This window comes from Narcine bancroftii, chromosome 4 (assembly GCF_036971445.1).
Source record: "Narcine bancroftii isolate sNarBan1 chromosome 4, sNarBan1.hap1, whole genome shotgun sequence".
Lineage (NCBI taxonomy): Eukaryota > Metazoa > Chordata > Chondrichthyes > Torpediniformes > Narcinidae > Narcine > Narcine bancroftii.
Window position 1 is genome coordinate 288,186,354 of NC_091472.1, and position 18,414 is coordinate 288,204,767.

General features: G+C 41.8%; 1 protein-coding gene across 5 annotated transcripts in view; it reads right to left on the reverse strand.

Moving 5' to 3' along the window:
- The window catches only part of xirp2b (xin actin binding repeat containing 2b), a 130,854-nt gene that overhangs the window by 80,865 nt on the left and 31,575 nt on the right, over window positions 1-18,414 (reverse strand). For 3 of the 5 annotated variants that reach the window (XM_069935322.1, XM_069935320.1, XM_069935325.1), the window contains exon 2: window positions 5,551-5,668. In XM_069935322.1, the coding sequence (XP_069791423.1) occupies window positions 5,551-5,668 (118 nt within the window). Of the gene's footprint in view, window positions 1-5,550; window positions 5,669-5,832; window positions 5,912-6,329; window positions 6,441-18,414 lie in introns of those variants that run through there. The other 2 variants (XM_069935323.1, XM_069935326.1) reach the window with 2 other exon arrangements.

Consider the following 18,414-nt stretch of genomic DNA (forward strand, 5'->3'; position numbering starts at 1 on the left):
TAAAATGTAGTGAGGATGGAGGGTGGGAAATGAACTTTCCTCAGCCTTCGTAGGAAGTAGAGGCGCTGCTGGGCTTTCTTGGCTATGGAGCTAGTGCTGAGGGTCCAGGTGAGATTCTCCGTCAAGTGCATACCAAGAAACTTGGTACTCTTGACAACCTCAATGATAGAGCCATCAATGGTCAACAGAGAGTGGACCCCCAGGCCCTCCTGAAATCGACAATCATCTCTTTTGTTTTATTAGCGTTCAGATGCAAGTTGTTGGCTCTGCACCAGTCTGTTAGCGAGTGCTCCTCATCTCTGTATGCTGACTCGTCATTCTTGCTGATAAGGCCCACAACAATTGTATTGGGCTGAATGGCCTGCAATGTTCTACGTTATCTATTTCCACCCAGACATGAAGAGACCAGAAGCTGCTAAATCTCTCCTATCTGATATGCTTCCAATGTATGAACAGCAGATCCCACCCGAAGGAAATAATGCCAGCATTGTACAGAATAAAAAGAGGTCCATTGTCCCAAATAGTTCATGGCAACAAAGCTGCTACCAATAAAATATCACGGACAGACAATGCTCAGACATCCTGTGTGTGAGGTCATCGCTGTCCATTGGAAGCATTGTCTTCACTGGAGTCATGAGTCAGAAGAGTGAACAGCAATGGATTAAGCACAGCCCTGGGGGGCCCTTGTGCTTAGTGAATGCCTGAGTTCTCCCCAACAGGAAGTCGAGAATCTAATGGCAGAGGGAGGTGTTTAGGCCCAGCAGGCTCAACTTCCCTATCAGATACTGAAGTATGATTGTATTGAATGGTGAACTGAAATCAATAAACAGCATTTGAACATACAAGTCCTTGTTTTCCTGGTGGGTGAGGGCAAGATGGAGGGTGGTGACGATGGCATCATCTGTAGAGCAGTTGGATCTATATATGAACTGCAGGGGGTCCAGTGACGGGGGCAGCAGGAGCTTGATGTGCCCCACGATGAGCCTCTCAAAGCACTTCATGACGGTAGATGTAAGTGCGACAGGGCGGTAATCATTGAGGCAGGACACAGACGACTTCTTCGGCACAAGGACAATGGTGGTGGCTTTGAAGCACATTGGAACCAAGGCACTACTTAGGGAGATGTTAAAGATATCAGTGAGTCATCTGCCAGCTGAGACCCACATCCCCTGAGAACCCTGCAGGGTATGTTATCCAATCCAGCTGCTTTCTACGTGTTGATCTCACATTGGCTATTGTAAGACACAGCACCTGATTATTTGGAGGAGAGATTCTGCACATCATTTTTCGCTTCAAAAAGCACATAAAGACAGATGGACCTGACACTGGTCTGAAGGACACCTACAGAGGTGTCCTGGGAGGGGTATAATGGAACTCCATAAATTCATTGGCACAATCCAATTTGCAGATAAAAATTGTTGCTAGTACAGCATTTACCAATTTTGTGGCAGAAGTAATGTCAATCATAAATTCTATTCTGAAAGGGTTTCATGCACCTATTTTTCTGGTATCTAACTTGCCTAAATCATATCAATTACAGCATCAATGCATTTCTCACAGGAATTTGCACCGATTAGTCATAATTATGACTGTGGTGTTCACTCACATAAGAATCGTTTTTTAAATCAACTGGGCATTCAGATTAAACAGTATTTAAGGGGTCAGGGAGATTTGCAGAAATAGGTGTAGAACTGCACCACTGTCTATAAAGGATGGACTGCCCCAGACTGGGATCCTAGTGATTTCAATGGCTGTCTACATTCCTTAAATAGCCAGAAAAGCTTGAAGAAATCTTACAAAAAAAAAGTTATTCTGTGTTCATTTGATGGGAATCGAACAAAAGGTAAATGAAGGAGATGTAGCAGAAGAGGTGACACCAAGAACTTCCTTAGCCCACGTTTCGCATGGAGGCCCTGCTAATTATCCTTCCTCCAGTAGCAATTTCTATGCAGCTTGCCTTTTCACTAAGTAGTCGTCAAACCACATCTCTAACACTTGCAATCATCAAGTATAAAATTGCATGGGTGCTTGCCTACTCTCAAAGTCGAAGACTGGGTTATCCTCACTCTTGGAAACCTTACCTCAGGTTGGCTCTGCTGTAAAATGCCACATGTTGCATTCTGCTCTACACTGTCCACTGCTGTGTCGCCAAAGTCAAAATAAGCTCCACTATCAAAGTCAATATGACTTTTACATTTGTACCCAGAAGTGGTGCATACGTTTCGCCAAATTCCTCACATTTCCCTAGCAATCCATGCACAAAGAGGCTGGTTTCTGTGTTCACTGTGGGAAACTTTCACCGCCCATGTTAGAACAAATCTATTCCTTGCTAATACTCTGTGGTAGATGAATGCACTATTGGAAGGTGGTTTGGGATGGACTATTTCAGTTATCTGGTGAGGCAGAGCAGCAATATGTCCAGCCTTTCATGACCACTTCATGAGGCCAGAGACGCCAAGTCAGGCACTGCACTTGTGCAGTAGGTGCAACCTGTGTGTTTCTCGTTCCTAAAACGATTTAACATTACGCGAAGAAGCCTCTCGCACAGTTGAAACTGGCACTCCTATATCTCTTGATAAGAAAATAAGGGGGCTTGCTAATGCTGTTGCAATGTTAGAAAAATGGTGCAGATGAATATCTAGGGCATTACCTCTTGGAGTAGAATAATATTTACCAGGATGGTGCCTGGATTAGAGGCTTTGAGCTATAGGAAGAGGATGGACAAATTTGGGTTATTCTTCTTGCAGTATTAGAGATTGAAGGGAGACCTGATAGAAGTTAATGAAATTATGAGAATAATAGATAATATAGAAAATCAGAATATTTTTACCAGGGCAATAGGTCACATAACAGAGGACATGCATTTAAGGTGAAACGAGAAAAGTTTAAAGGAGATGCGTAGGCAAGTCTTAACACAGAGGTTGATGCCTATAACGGGCTACCCAGTTGAATGATAGTGGCATTTAACAGGCTTTGTAACAGACAGAGATAAGAGTGATGTGTATCATGGGTTACCAGCAGAGGTTTTGTTTAATTTGGTATCATGTTCAGCATGGACAACATGGGCTGAAGGGTCTGTTGCAATACTGTACTGTTCTATATTCTATGACTCTCTTGATCTGCACGTGTGTCACATTCTTCTAACTTGGAAAGATAATCACCATTCTTTCATTATCTCTTGTCCAAAACCATGGAATTTGCGACATGATATCAGTGTGGAGCACAGTCACGATATGAGCAAGAATACTCAAAGAAATGACTCAGCAGTATCTTCCCAAGGGTAGTTCGGAATGACCAGTAAATGGAGGTCTTGCCTGTCGTACCTACATGCCCCTGTAAATAAATAACCATTATTTTTAAGGTTTTGTTGGGGGCATTGATTACTTGTGAATAATTGTCAGCTAACACTGGAGTAAAGATATGAAAGAGGAGGATAGCCTAGTTAATCAAAATTGATAATTAGAACGTGTTTTCCTTCTCCCTGTGGAGATTAAATATTTACAGTCCAGATTGGTACAATGCTATCTAGGAAGCAGCATGCCAAGGTTGTATGATAAACACTAATGGAAATATGTACTTCATATTTAATTCTCCTGAGCAAATGTCATTCAGATATGCTGATTAAATGAATAAATTATAAATTAAGTAATAACCTTCAGAAGTAACAAGCAAATGCCACACATTTCACAATACTTAACATCTGGTGATTGCCCAAACTAATAGAAAGTTAAGGAACACCCGACCTTTCTTTCTTTGAGTTAAAACAACTCCTCCATGCAACAAAAAAAAATCCTCCCTGATTTACCATTCCCCAATACAAAGCAATGCAAAATTGAGGAACTTTTTAACAGGGGAAAAGGGCTTTGGTTTACATTTCACCATGAGTCGAGCTTCACATATGGAGTTGTCAATCAGTGTACGACCCAATTTGGGTAAAATGCATGCTGCATCAGATTCCTACTTCCTGGTGGGTCACCAAATAATTATTTCCTTCTGGCCCAGCGTCATGTTTTGAATTATTTCTCCACTGCCTGACCACACCACATCTCTAAATCAAAATTCAGACTGTTGTCACTTATTTTCCAATAAACTGCCTTACTGATGCTTTTCAATGCGTTTTGTCATGCCTCAGTTTATCCTGTTTCATGAGATGTTTTTGTAACGTCCTTACATTGCAATTGCTCAGTGTACTTAGCTGAACCATCCAAGTACAAGAACAACTGAAGACAAAGAATCTCTGACATCAAAAACTATAATGGGAATGCAAACATCTGAAGTAAACAGTTACATCAGGATATGTGACTGAGTAGACAAATAATTGCTGGAGAACTCAGCAGGTCAGGCTACATCCATAGGTGGAAATGGTCAGTCAATTTTTTGGGTTTTATCAAGACTGAAGTAAAATAGGTAAAATTACAGATGTGAAAGGGGATAGAAACTGGGGTGGGGCCCAGAGGTGATAGAGTTTAGCAGGGAATGTCAGGGTGTGGCTATCCTAACAGAAAAGATTGCTTCCAGAGTTGTGACTGTATTAAAATGAGCATAATGACATATCAAATGAAAATTAGGCTTGTGAATACAATTGGGAAAAGATCTTCTATCCTCTTAACTCGCAAGAATGTTTTCTTCACGATTATTCCACAATCACAAAAAATGCGAGCCAAGTAAGTGCCTTTGGTGTCCTCGGGTGGATTACACTTTCCTTTTTTTTTAATTAAGTGAAATCTTGTCTATTTGTGTCATTTAAAATTGTTCCAAAAGCAGCTTGTCTCTCAGCTTTGATCTTTACCCAATGTAACATTATATTTGAGAACCTGGTTTATACAACAATTCAGATAGGCATCCCAAATATTAACATATCATTGTCTAGGCTCTGTGGGTACAATGTTTTCAAATCAATTGTCCTTGAAACATATCTCACTAGCTGAGAAGACCTGTTAATGACAGCTTCACATTGATACTTTGTGCATGATTGATGACCAGCTCCAAGTGCATCTCCTCTTCCACCTTCACTGCAGTGGAAAATAATCTATTGTGTACAGATGCTTCACATTTCCAGGCTGCATTGTTTTACAGTGATCTCTCAGTCATCTGACATTTTATTCCATTTCCTCAGCCTTTCTATGCTACCAACCTACCCTACTTACACTAGTGACTTACAGAGATGGGCAAAGGAGAAAGAGAAAACAATTTAAACCAAAAGTCTCCACTGATCTCCAGAAACTGAAGCTACAGAATGAGGCCCTCTCCACAGTTCACTAAAAATACAAGGGGAAAGTCTGCAATCTTATCTTCCCAAGCTGGAGGCTAAATGGAGAGATAGGAGCAGTTGGAGCAATGGATGAGATAGCAATTTATTCTTTGGATAAGAGTGAAGTAAATGTTATCCTTCTTAAGACAAAGTGGTCAAAATAAAGAACTACAGTAAATTAAACAGAATAAAACCTTTTTCAACAGTTAAAGCAAAGCTGAAAAACATGCAGTTCCAAATGAATCTGACACTGTCGACAAATTTGCCACGACAAAGCCCTTTAAGGCACCCACTCTTACCGTTGCTTGTTTCCTTGCCATCCATTGTTTTCTTGAGGTCTCCACTAACTCTACACTCTGAAAGATTTCCAAGCTGCTGCTTTGATGGTAGGAAGGGTGAACTTCCACTTCTCAATTCCTGGTATAAAAAAAAGATGAAAGAAACAAAATAAAGTGTTAGGGGCTGTTTGGAAACACTGTGGTTTTCCTCTTGCACTTTGTGTCGAGCTCAGTCCTTTATCAGTCGAACTGATCATACAGTTGCTCTCAGTAAAGCAAGCACACAAAAGGCACAAAGCATACCACATTAGATTCAGCGTAAGCATATTCTACAGGCAAATTCCTCACTCTACACTTCCCTGCTGATCAGTTACAGGTTTGTATAAAACAGGGAGAATGACATCACTAAATACACAATCAGTATTAAGCGTCATGTATAATGCGAAATCTATATGATTTATTCAATTGTTAATGTAGCTTCATTCATTTAAACTGAACATCTCAGTCCTTCAAAAGGACTTCTGAAGAATATATTCTTGCCAGTTAACTGCTCAAAAAAATCCACATTCTTTAAAAGCTTGTACTTTGCAATCAAACACATTTGTATTGTACAGTTGAACCTGAACTTAATCTGCATGAAAAGCTTTCAGTGAGGTGAATCAACTCTTTTAAATATTGTTCTTGTGAAAAGTACATATTACTAGATTTTGTAACATAACTTAGAAAATTTTAAACATTTAAGTGTGAAATACAACTGAATTAAATTATTTCCTCACAAATATATTTTTGAGAATTATTACCTCTGTATTCATTTCACTAAGATACCTTGAATTACAGAAAAATAAACATGAAACAATAAAAAAAGATTTGTAACCATATAAGAAGATGCCTTACAAATATGAAAACTAAAATATGATACCAGAAGCATGAAATGACAGTTTCATCAGAACTTGAGGAAGTAAAGAAAGACATATATTTACAGTGCATTTCACAATTGCCTGTTGTCTCAACATTTTTACAGCCAGTTAATGCACAGTCCTTTACGGAAGGGAACAGAATAGCCGATAGATGCAGAGCAGCATCCCACAAACACCAATGTGTTGGCAATCAGATTAGATTCTGCCATCAGAGGCCTGTTTGCCATTTAATAAAGTGATACATGCAAGGATATTAAACAGAATGACAGTGCATGGAGAATTATTTGACAGAGGAAAGCCATCAGAATATATGAGCAGATAAAGAATTGCTTGAGAAACTCAACTGGTCAGAAAGCATCCCTGGGTCAAGTTAGTCAACGTTTCAGGTCCGGACCCATTATCATATAATTTTTTGTCTGCTTAAGACAGCAGCATCTGTATTTCTCTCATGGAAATATAAGGTTATCTTCAAGTGAGATGGCTGTGTACTGATCACAGCATGAGTTTGAAAATATGCACCTCCAGATTCAAGGACAGCTTCTTTCCTGCTGTTATCAGACTCCTGAATAACCTCTCATTGGTAAAAGATGATGCCTTGCACTATTTAATTGTACTTTTCTCTTTAACATTATATAGCCTGCTTAATGTACCTCTCTCCCCTGCACCTTTGTTTCTATTCTTTCATTACCTGCTGTACTGTGTATTGATTGCCTGGATACCATGCAAACACTTTTTTTTCCTACTCTATTGCTCACATGACAATAAACAATTCAGTTGAATTTTAAATCCATTGGCAGGATAAAGAAACCAACATCTGCATTTTCTACCACCTCCAGCACAGGGCCTTTAATTATACTCCGATAGCTCTGACGGACAAGCTACATCACCAGCAAACACAAAACCACACTACCAACATTCTACCACCTCCAGCACAGGGCCTTTAATTATACTCCGATAGCTCTGACGGACAAGCTACATCACCAGCAAACACAAAACCACACTACCACAATAGGCAATGTACACCAAGCTTCATCATAATCAGAGATCACTGGAAAGCAAAGTAAATTGCTTCAAGAATTTTCTCAAAGCCTTCTTTAAAAGTGTTACGTCCCCAGCAATATGAGAATCTTGAATGTCTTCCCTGAATTATGCGAAGTCCAGAGAAATTTGGTGGAAAGAGTTCAGCACCTCACTCCAGTTGCTTCCTGTCCCTGCCCCACAATGGTGGAGTTTCTGAGACCCCATTGGCTTTGGGAGGTGTAGGGAGAAGAGTGCAAAAAGTGGTCACAATAATTTACACCACTCAGTGAGTTTTCAGCTGTGGAAGGTTAAAAGATGGCAGAGCACTCCGAGGCACTATTATGAACTGCCTGATTTGACTGGACAACAGTTTTTTTCAAAAGGTTTGCTACCTGAAAAAAAAATGGGGTTTATGATAGACAACTTCAAGATGAACAGAAAGATAATTTCAAATTTGCTTTAGGAAATCAGAGAAACATTAAATTAACTTTTATTGAATTAGCATATTTAATCTTATAATGACACACAGCGTTTGTTCAAATGACCTAAAAATGTTTTACTGCTGACTTTCATTTGTACTCTTGCGTCAGTGTCCAACAATAGTTGGCCAGCATTGATGGATTCCAGTTGCCCTGATACCGCTTTTCCATGGTCGCAATGTCCTGATGAAACCTTTCACCATGTTTGTCACTGACTGCACCAAAGATCAGCGGGGAAGATGTCTGTGTGAATGCAGAAAATGAACTTTCAATGACATGTTTGCATTTCATGGTTTTGTCTGTTTGAAGCCTGTTGTCAATCAGCCGGATGGTTCACAAAAATAGGTTATATCTAAAAAATGGCTTGTGATAGGAAATCTTTCAAGTGATTTTCATGATTGCCAGCCCAAAATCCATAAAATATCCCCTAAAATGTTCAGGAAGCAAAATTTTCATTGTTCGGTGTATACATTGGACATTTTACAAACATTGATTCTGGCTCATTGCCTCTTGAAAGAGCAGTATAAAAGATCGTGGAGTAGAGCAATAAAATGTCTGCAAGAGAGTCTATTTTTGTCAAGATAATCCACAATATTTCCAATTACAGTCTTCAGCTTTGTCCATTCATGCTCTGTAAAACTTGTCAACTTCAGGGAGCTAAATCAGGCATCCAGGTGTGGTGCGCTGTCGGTCAGAAGCAACCACACGAAAGCAAAAGAGGCAGCGGTGACATTGTAACTTCAAAGGGCCAGCTCAGGCTTATATCCTGGAGGGTGATTGACACCTGACTGGGTGGGGCTTGGTCCATTCAGGTCGGCTGATTGACAGCTGTCAGGTGTTGTCCCATGCTCATCTGCAGGTACAGAGGTTTCTCCCTGCAGTGGGCCCGTGGTGTACCACCACACCAGAAACTGCTCCTTTGTTGGTGCATTGTTGCAGTCTCTGAAGAAGCAAACAGCTCCGAATCAGTCATTTGATTTAAACTTCACTATTACATATAAATTGCAAAATCCATATTAAGACTTGTTGAATGAAGGGAGATTTCTTTGAAGCAGCATCCTACGTAATAATGTAAAAATATAAAATGCTGGAGAAACTCAGCTGGTCAAACAGTGTCCTTTATGTCGCAAAGGTAAAAATACATAACCAACGTTTCGGGCTTGAGCCCTTCATCGAGGGCTGTCACATAATAAATAGCACAGAGAGGTGAATCATGTGTCTTCAAGTGCCATCCTGCAATTACTCAATGTATTAAGAAAATTACGGGTTGTTCTTTGCTTACAAAGTCTGATTGCTCCTCCAAAGGACCATCAACATAGTACCTCAACATCCTGATTGGCAATCTCTAAATATTTTATTAATTTTTTTTTAGATATACAGTACAGTAACAAGCCAGCAGCTTGTGCTGCCAATTACACCCAATTAACCGACAACCCTTGGTACGTTTCAAAGGGTGGGAGGAAACTGGAGCCCCTGGAGGAAACCCACGCAGACACGAGGAGAACATTCAAACTCCTAACAGACAGTGCAGGTTTTGAACCTCAGTCCTGATTAATGGTGCTGTTACGCTAGCCATGCCTAGCAGATGGGCTGAAATGATTTAGTATATTTAATCTTAATCCCACCACCAGACACAATCCAATGCATTATCTGCTGGAAGTTCCAGCACATACTATGGGATCCCACCACCAGACACACTAACCCTTCCTTCTATTTAGTATGTTTAATATTAAATCAAACATTGTTGTTCATCTTTCATAGTCAAAGGTGACTGTGACTTCAAAATCAAATGGGAGATTGGTGGCTGTAGGTCCAGAAGTGACTGGTGAGGCCAATCCGGGCTCTGAAGGCTCGCCCACATGTGGGACACAAGTGGATGGGTGCTGTCATGGCAGTGGATGCTGCTCGGGTACAGTACGCTTTCATTGCACCTCGGTGATGCCCCTGACTTCAGCTACATGGGGTCCTATGGTGATCTTGTTGCGCCAAGCTGAACGGTTGAGGGCAAGCATCTCCCACGTGTTGATGTCAACACCCAGGCCTTTGAGGGATGAGTTGAGGCAGTCTTTGTAATGATTCTTCTGCCCCCCCCCCCCACCCCGACTGAGTGCTTGACCTGACACTGTTCTCTGTATAGCAGCTGCTTAGGCAATCAGCTGTCTGGCATTCTGACCACATGTCCAGCCCACCTGGCTTGAGCTTTCAGCAGGAGGCCAGCACGTTCCAGGATTTCTGTGTCGGGGACTTTGTCCTACCACCTGATGTAGAGGCATCTGTGGACACAGCTCAGGTGAAAGTGGTTGAGTAGTTTGGCATGCCTGCTGTAGACAATCCAGGTCTCACTGGCGTAAAGGAGGATGGTAAGGACCACTGCACAGTAGACCTTCAGTTTGGTGGTAACCCAACTGACTCTGCTCCCAGACATTCTCATGGAGTCTCCCAAAAGCGGTGCTGGCTTTGGCAATCCTGTTGTTGACCTCAGCATCTATATTCACTGTGCGAGAGAATATGTTGCCCAGATAGGTGAAGTTGTCGACTGCCTGGAGGTTCTGGCCCTTCACCATGATGCGCGGCTCCTGGTATGGCTTTCCTGGGGCAGGCTGGTACATAACTTCGGTCCTTTTGGTGCTGATAGTGAGACCAAAGTTGTTGCAGGCATGTGAGAAGCAATCCATTTCACGTTGCATCTTCTGCTCTGTGGTGGCATTGAGTGCGCAGTCATCAGCAAATAAGAATTCTCTGATGACCGTCTCTTGCACCTTAGTAACTGCCTGCAGGAACTTGAGGTTGAACAACCTGCCATCAATCCTGTACCTGACGTGGATCCCTTCTTCGAAGTTACGGAAGGCATCTGTCAGCATGGCAGAGAATACCATACTGAACAGAGACGGGGCAAGAACGCTGCCTTGTTTGATGCCATTTGTCACTGGGAAGGCCTCCGAATCATCGCTGTCATCCAGAACTTTCACCGCCATACTGTCATGGAACTGCCGGACGATTGTGATGAACTTCCTGGGGCTGCCAAGCAAGTTCAAACATACAATCTCAACAAAAGTTGACTTTATGAAAAGGACAATGTAACCACCTCAAAACATCATTCAACCTGTTTTAGAATGTTTTCATTGTGTTGTTCTTTATATTTAATTTTGTCCTGTACTTAATGGTTACTGTTAAATACAAATGTAAATGTCATTTTGGCTGGTGGACATTATTGTATTGAATAGTACCAAGGCTTTTAAAGGAAGAAATTCTGCAAAGCAATACAAAAGATAAATATTGTGTTATCATTGCATGTGCTTATCAACTATCGTATTTAATCAATCAATTACTGGAACTTGTTTTTGTACTTTAGAACCCAAGGACGAAGCAAAAAAAAATCCAATGCATTATCTTTTCTCACTGGGGTCTGATTTTTGATGGTATAGCACTGCATTTGGAAATTCTCTCATCCTCCCACCATAACTGAGCTGAAGCAAGTACATAGCAACACTGGAATGTAAATGAAACCTAGAACAATCACCTTGGATTTCCTACCTCCCCCACCCCCCCCCCCCCCCCCAGAACAGTTGAGGGGTAGGTTTCTTGCTGGCAGCTGAAGGACCTACATTAAACAGTTTGATATGGAAAAAAACAATTTGAAGAAAAGAACATGATTTGAACGTCAAACAGAAAGTGCAAAAGAAAAGGGTTAGATTATTATCAAGTATGATGGACTTCTGTTAAATGGAGAGACAAATGAAGTCAAAGACCTTCTCCATAAAAAGTCAGTAGTTTTAGAATTTTTCAAAATCAGAGAGAGAGAGAGAGAGAGAGAGAGAGCCCAAAGACCTGGAGCTCAAAAGAGCCCCAACACAAAATTTTGACTCACTGTTTCTACTCTTGGATGCCGTGTAACCTGCGGGGTTCCTTCAACAGTTCATTGTTTGCCTAATGAAAGAGTAGTTAAGCAAGTTTTATAGGATGTCGTTGTGATCTGGGAGGTAATCACTGATAGGGTGCTGGAAGTAGATTCTACAGATGTCAAAAATAAAACAGGAATACATGGTTACAAAAGATAAATTACTGCTCTGGAGAGGAATGGGACACAAAGACAGGCATCTGGATGAAAAACCTATGGAGTAGGTTTCCACAGGTCAGCACGACATCATGGATACCTTTGTAGAGGGGTAGAACCTTTGTGCATGCACTTCTCTGCTTTATTGTCAAATAATAGATGTTTTGGCTTGAAGTTACTTAAATTTTGCCCTTTTAGTTATGCCTGGAAAATTAAATAAAAGCCCAATTCAACACTGAGTAAATAAAGTATTTACTAGTTTGCTAATTATGTAATTGATTTTCTCACCATCTTATTTTATAAGATACTAATTTTGATTCAAATATTATTCCTTATCAAGGTATGAGTTTGAGTGTTTATTGTCAGATACAGAGCACAATGTATGGAAGCACCAGATTCTTACTTACTGCAACCACTAGGGTGGATTTAGATACAACTCCAATAGTATCAAGTAAATTACCACAATATATTTTAAATTTCAATTTAGACCTACAGCACAGTAACAAGCCATTTCAGTCCATGAGTCCATGCCGCCCAATTTACACCCAATTAACCTACACCCCATTATGTTTCGAACGGTGGGAGGAAACCGGAGCCCCAAGGGAAAACCCACACAGACATGGGGAGAACGTACAAACTCCTGTCAAACATTGCGGGATTCGAACCCCAGCCCCATTCGCTGGTGCTGTAAAGGTGTGGCGCTAACCACTACACCAGCCAGGCCACCTTATTAATATTAATTGGGTATTGTTGCTTTCGAAAATAATACAAGGTCATTGCAGTTCTTCATATTAGCAGATTATTTAGACTATGGTCATGATCTGGAACACTCCCTTTAAGGAAGGAAACTGTCCTTCAAAGGGGAATTGGATAGGCACTTAATCTGCGGTAAAACTCAAAAATCTGCAGACCCGTGGTTGAAGTAAAAACACACAGCTGGAGAAACTCAGCAGGTCAAGCAGTGTCCTTTATATAGCAAAGGGAAAAATACATAACCAAAATGTTGGTTATGCTATTTTTTACCTCTGCTATGTAAAGGACACTGCTTGGCCTGCCAAGTTTCTCCACCTGTGTGTTTTTACTTAATCTGCAGGGCTAGAGGGAAATGAAATGGAAGTGACTGGATTGCTGTTCCAGGAGCTGCCATGGACTTAGTGGACCAAGTGTAGTTCCAAACTTTTGCTGAATCCTGAAACCAAAAGAGTATTAGAAATGCACAGTAGATCAGCCTGTGTTCCTGAAGAAAGAAAAAAATGGCTCATATGAGATTTTAATTAATTTTATTTATTTAGAGATACAGCAGGGTTATAGGCTCTTCTGGCCCACACGCCCATGCTGCCCAATTACACTCATATGATCAATCAACCTATTAATCTTGAACATCTTTTGAGCATGGGAGGATTCTAGAGCACCTGGGGGAAACCCACGTGGACCCACACAGACAGTGGCGGATTCAAATCCGGGTCACCAACCACTACGCTAACCTCACTGCCCATTGTGGATGGTTTTACTGGCACTTTTGTTATGAAACAGGAAAATCAAGTTATCCGAATTTGATGAATTTGAATCTGAGTTCTGGGGTGGCAGGCTTGAATCGATCAGAAATATTTGTTTTTGTCCTATCCATTCAGTCAACCTCTGACCTCCCCAAATTTCTAAAACTCAGGAGCTTTCTCATTCACCTTTGGCCTGAAAGATCAACTTTACTTCTCTTCTCATTGGCACTGAGTGCTATCAACATTTCATTTCAAATTTCCAGCATATGGCAGTGTTTTGGTTTCACTCTATGATCATTGGTTTCCCCAAATTACATTTTGGAACCGTACCTACATTTGTCAGTGGGAATTGGAAATAATGATTAAAATTAATCAAGAGTTTATAACTGGGAGTTACAGGACATGTGAAATGTTTTGACGGCACACTACTAGCCCATCTAATTGAGACGACAAAGTGAATTATATTTGTCACTTTACGTCACTGTAGCAATCTCTGCCCTTTTTAGTTGCTGGGTTTATTCAATGTAAAATGTTGCTTTATTTTTATTGTATTACAAGAACAGCATCAAATCCACGCTGTTGAAGATCCAACTGCGCTGGGTAGGTCACGTCTCCAGAATGGAGGACCATCGCCTTCCCAAGATCGTGTTCTATGGTGAGCTCTCCACTGGCCATCGTGTCAGAGGTGCACCAAAGAAGAGGTACAAGGACTGCCTAAAGAAATCTCTTGGTGGCTGCCACATTGACCACCGCCAATGGGCTGATATCGCCTCAAACCGTGCATCTTGGCGCCTCACAGTTCGGCAGGCAGCAACCTCCTTTGAAGAAGACCGCAGAGCCCACCTCACTGACAAAAGACAAAGGAGGAAAAACCCAACACCCAACCCCAACCAACCAATTTTCCCCTGCAACCGCTGCAACCGTGTCAGCCTGTCCCGCATCGGACTTGTCAGCCACAAATGAGCCTGCAGCTGACGTGGACATTTACCCCTCCATAAAGCTTCGTCCGCGAAGCCAAGCCAAGAAGAAGACAAGAACAATACTTATGAAAAGCACACTTCTATAACAAGGCCCTACTCAAGCATTTTTGCCGAGTCCAGCTGTAGACATATTTGTTGTCTCTATTCTTCTCTCTGCCTGATTCACCACGCTAATTTCTTTACAATAATTGTTAAGTTCATCCAGTACCCAGTCCTGCCTGATAACCCTCTAACAGTACTGTGCTTCCCAGGGGACCCATCCCTCATTTGAAAATCAATGCACTAAGCATCTCGAGTCAACCTCTTTATAGTTAAGAGTGCTCTCTTTTCTCTTTCATTTAAATAAGGTTCCTTGTTTCCTTGTTTGATTTGCATAACAGTGCACATGTACTATGTCAGGATTCTGAATTGGTAACTTATTAAATCAGAGGTTCCTAAATCCTTCCTCATTGCTTTCTTTATGCCAGATCTGTCAACTACTCACGTTTCCCTACCAGGAGACATTTTATACATTAGTCCCTCAAGGGACAAATGTTATTAGTTCATTTGAATCATCCTTAAAGCTGTCCCTTACTTACTGTCACTAGGCACTATTATGGCGTAACTCCGCCTTGAAGGCAGCTCATTGAAAAGAAAAAAATGGAGAAGGCCTATAAGGCAGATCCAGTGTGGCTTTCTTTCTGAGCAGCGTCTGGAGCCGTCTTCTGGAGCTGAGGAAGGTGGGGCGAGTGGTGCAGTAGTGCCGCCCGTCTCTGTGATGTCATCCATAAAAGCCGAGAAAGAAAAATGGCCAACACCCTAAATGGTGACCGAAGAGCAGGTAAGAGTGGTGGTGGAGATCTGTCCAAGCAGTCTTAGGACTCAGGCAGATCTCCTACTCAATGTGATTAGCTATATTACAGATTACGGGATTTAAAAAATCCCACTCCCGGATCGTGGGCTGACGATGTCATCGGGACGCCATCAGCCCGCCCAACGCAGCTGCTTTCACTGGCATTGCCTTCAGGGAGGAGGTGGAAAGAGTTGCACCACCTCTGACCCTACCCCGCACCCCAGGCGGATCTGAGTTTGCCTCCTGAGTCCGCCCTTGGAGCTTTCAACAAGTTAAGTCAGAGAATATCCGTCTTATTTGCTTTTTTTTTTAACTCTAAAAGGACCTAATGAAAGCTGTGTGCCATTTTATCTTTTCACTTCCAAACTTAACTTAAACTCTGCACTGACATATTTTATCATCTTGTCGTTTTCCCAATTTATAAGCAATATTACATTTGTCCAATCACAGGGAATTGTGTTTGAAAGAACAAACCATAAGAATTGCCCTGATAACTAATGTTAATACATTTTAAAATTTGAATTATGAAACATAAACAAAGAAATGAAACACCATAGTTCTCCACAAAGGAGGACATAGGATGTAACTAATGTAATAATGTGTAACATTAACACTTGTGGCTTTAAGGTGCACTTTCCTTTACCCAACTTAAACAATGGCTAAATGATGCAAAAGGATATTATCTACAGAACAGTTTCCGATTTTCTGTTCGTAGTTACATAAATGGTTCATCTACAATCTGTTTCACACCAATAGGAAGAGAACTAAGGCAAGGAGTATACATGCAGTTTGTTCTTCAGTATAAAAGTTGTTCTATTAGAGAAACCAAAAACTAGAGATGCCAGAATTTTGAGTGAGGCAGTATCCAGGGAAAGAAATGGTAAAATGTTTTGGGTTGGGATTCTTTATCAGGTTTTTAACATGACCATATTTTCTCCACACCATGACAACCAGCCCCCCCACATCTCCATCGGGCACACAAAACTCAAAACGGTCAACCAGTTTACCTATCTCGGCTGCACCATTTCATCAGATGCAAGGATCGACAATGAGATAGACAACAGACTCGCCAAGGCAAATAGCGCCTTTGGAAGACTACACAAAAGAGTCTGGAAAAACAACCAACTGAAAAACCTCACAAAGATAAGCGTATACAGAGCCGTTGTCATACCCACACTCCTGTTCGGCTCCGAATCATGGGTCCTCTACCGGCACCACCTACGGCTCCTAGAACGCTTCCACCAGCGTTGTCTCCGCTCCATCCTCAACATCCATTGGAGCGCTCACACCCCTAACGTCGAGGTACTCGAGATGGCAGAGGTCGACAGCATCGAGTCCACGCTGCTGAAGATCCAGCTGCGCTGGATGGGTCACGTCTCCAGAATGGAGGACCATCGCCTTCCCAAGATCGTATTATATGGCGAGCTCTCCACTGGCCACCGTGACAGAGGTGCACCAAAGAAAAGGTACAAGGACTGCCTAAAGAAATCTCTTGGTGCCTGCCACATTGACCACCGCCAGTGGGCTGATAACGCCTCAAACCGTGCATCTTGGCGCCTCACAGTTTGGCGGGCAGCAGCCTCCTTTGAAGAAGACCGCAGAGCCCACCTCACTGACAAAAGGCAAAGGAGGAAAAACCCAACACCCAACCCCAACCAACCAATTTTCCCTTGCAACCGCTGCAATCGTGTCTGCCTGTCCCGCATCGGACTGGTCAGCCACAAACGAGCCTGCAGCTGACGTGGACTTTTTACCCCCTCCATAAATCTTCGTCCGCGAAGCCAAGCCAAAGAGAAAGAGATTTTCTCCACAGATGCCATCTGACCTGCTGAGTCCCTCCAGTTTCTCTTTGTTCACTTTCTTTTTCTTTATTTTTGAGAAGGAATCATTCTGAATAACATGCCTCTCCGATAAGAAGCTATGTTGTATTTCCACGTGTTCACAGCTTTAACATTTATTTGTTTATTTCCTCGCTTTTGAACTGCTCTCACTAATTGACCAATTGGCAATTTCACAGTCATTGGAATCACCCTGCCCTCTCTCTATCAGAGATATTCTCTTTGCCCTATCAATCTTTTATAAAGTTCTCCGGCACCTAAAATTAATTTGCTCTTGCACTTTCCCACTTCTGACAAGTGGTTGGAGACTTGAAACCTTGACTCGGGGTTTCTCTTTCCACGGATGGTCCTTTAACCACCGAATGTTTCCAGTATTTTCTGCTTTTCACAGCAACAATCTTTCCTCGAAACTGGTAAAAGATAAAGGTTAAAAAAAAAGTTTGAAGTTTCAGAGAAAGGATTATCTGTGTGGAATATAGGAAGTTTTGCCGACTTGGGCGGAGCCCAGAAGGGAGATTCTGTGTTTAAATACAGTAGGGCTGAGGAAAAGGGGGCAATCGTTGGTGGTTGAGGCTGGGATCTGATTCAAATATAATCTCACAGATTGTAGCTTCACTCAATTAGCTCCTCAGCCAAGTACATAAACAGTTCAAAAGTTCAAATTTATTGTCAAAGCACATAGACGACATCACATACCACCCTGAGATTCGTTTTCCTGCGGAGAAGGCAATCATTCTTCTTATCGGTAGTGTATGCACATCACTGAAAAGCAAGTCCTCCTGTTCTGAGCAAGATCATCGGAGTGGTAGTCAGCCCAACTTATTCGGGCAGACCAAACTGGTCTAATTTGCCTGCATTCAGCTCATATTCTTTGAAAAATGTTATCTAAATGCTTTTTTTGAACATTATAATTATCTCCAAATCTACCACTTCCTCTGGAGGTTTATTCCATATACCCACCTACCTCTAGGTGAAGAAGGTGCTCTTCAGATCTCTTGAGACATTTTCTCCACTCTTCTCAAACCTATACCCTCTAGTTTTAAATTCCTCTCCCCTTGGGGGGAAAAAACAGACTACTTTCCTTATCTATGCACTGCATAATTTTATTATGGTTGGTGGCGGTGTGCAGCAAACGAAAGAAAAAAAAAACCACAGAGGCTGTGAGTGAGTTGAACCAACCCAACTCGCTTTACTGGAATACTTCGAGAGCTGATCAGCACCAGTCCCATGATCCTTTTCAGCCTCTTCCACCAGGACCATTTTGACATC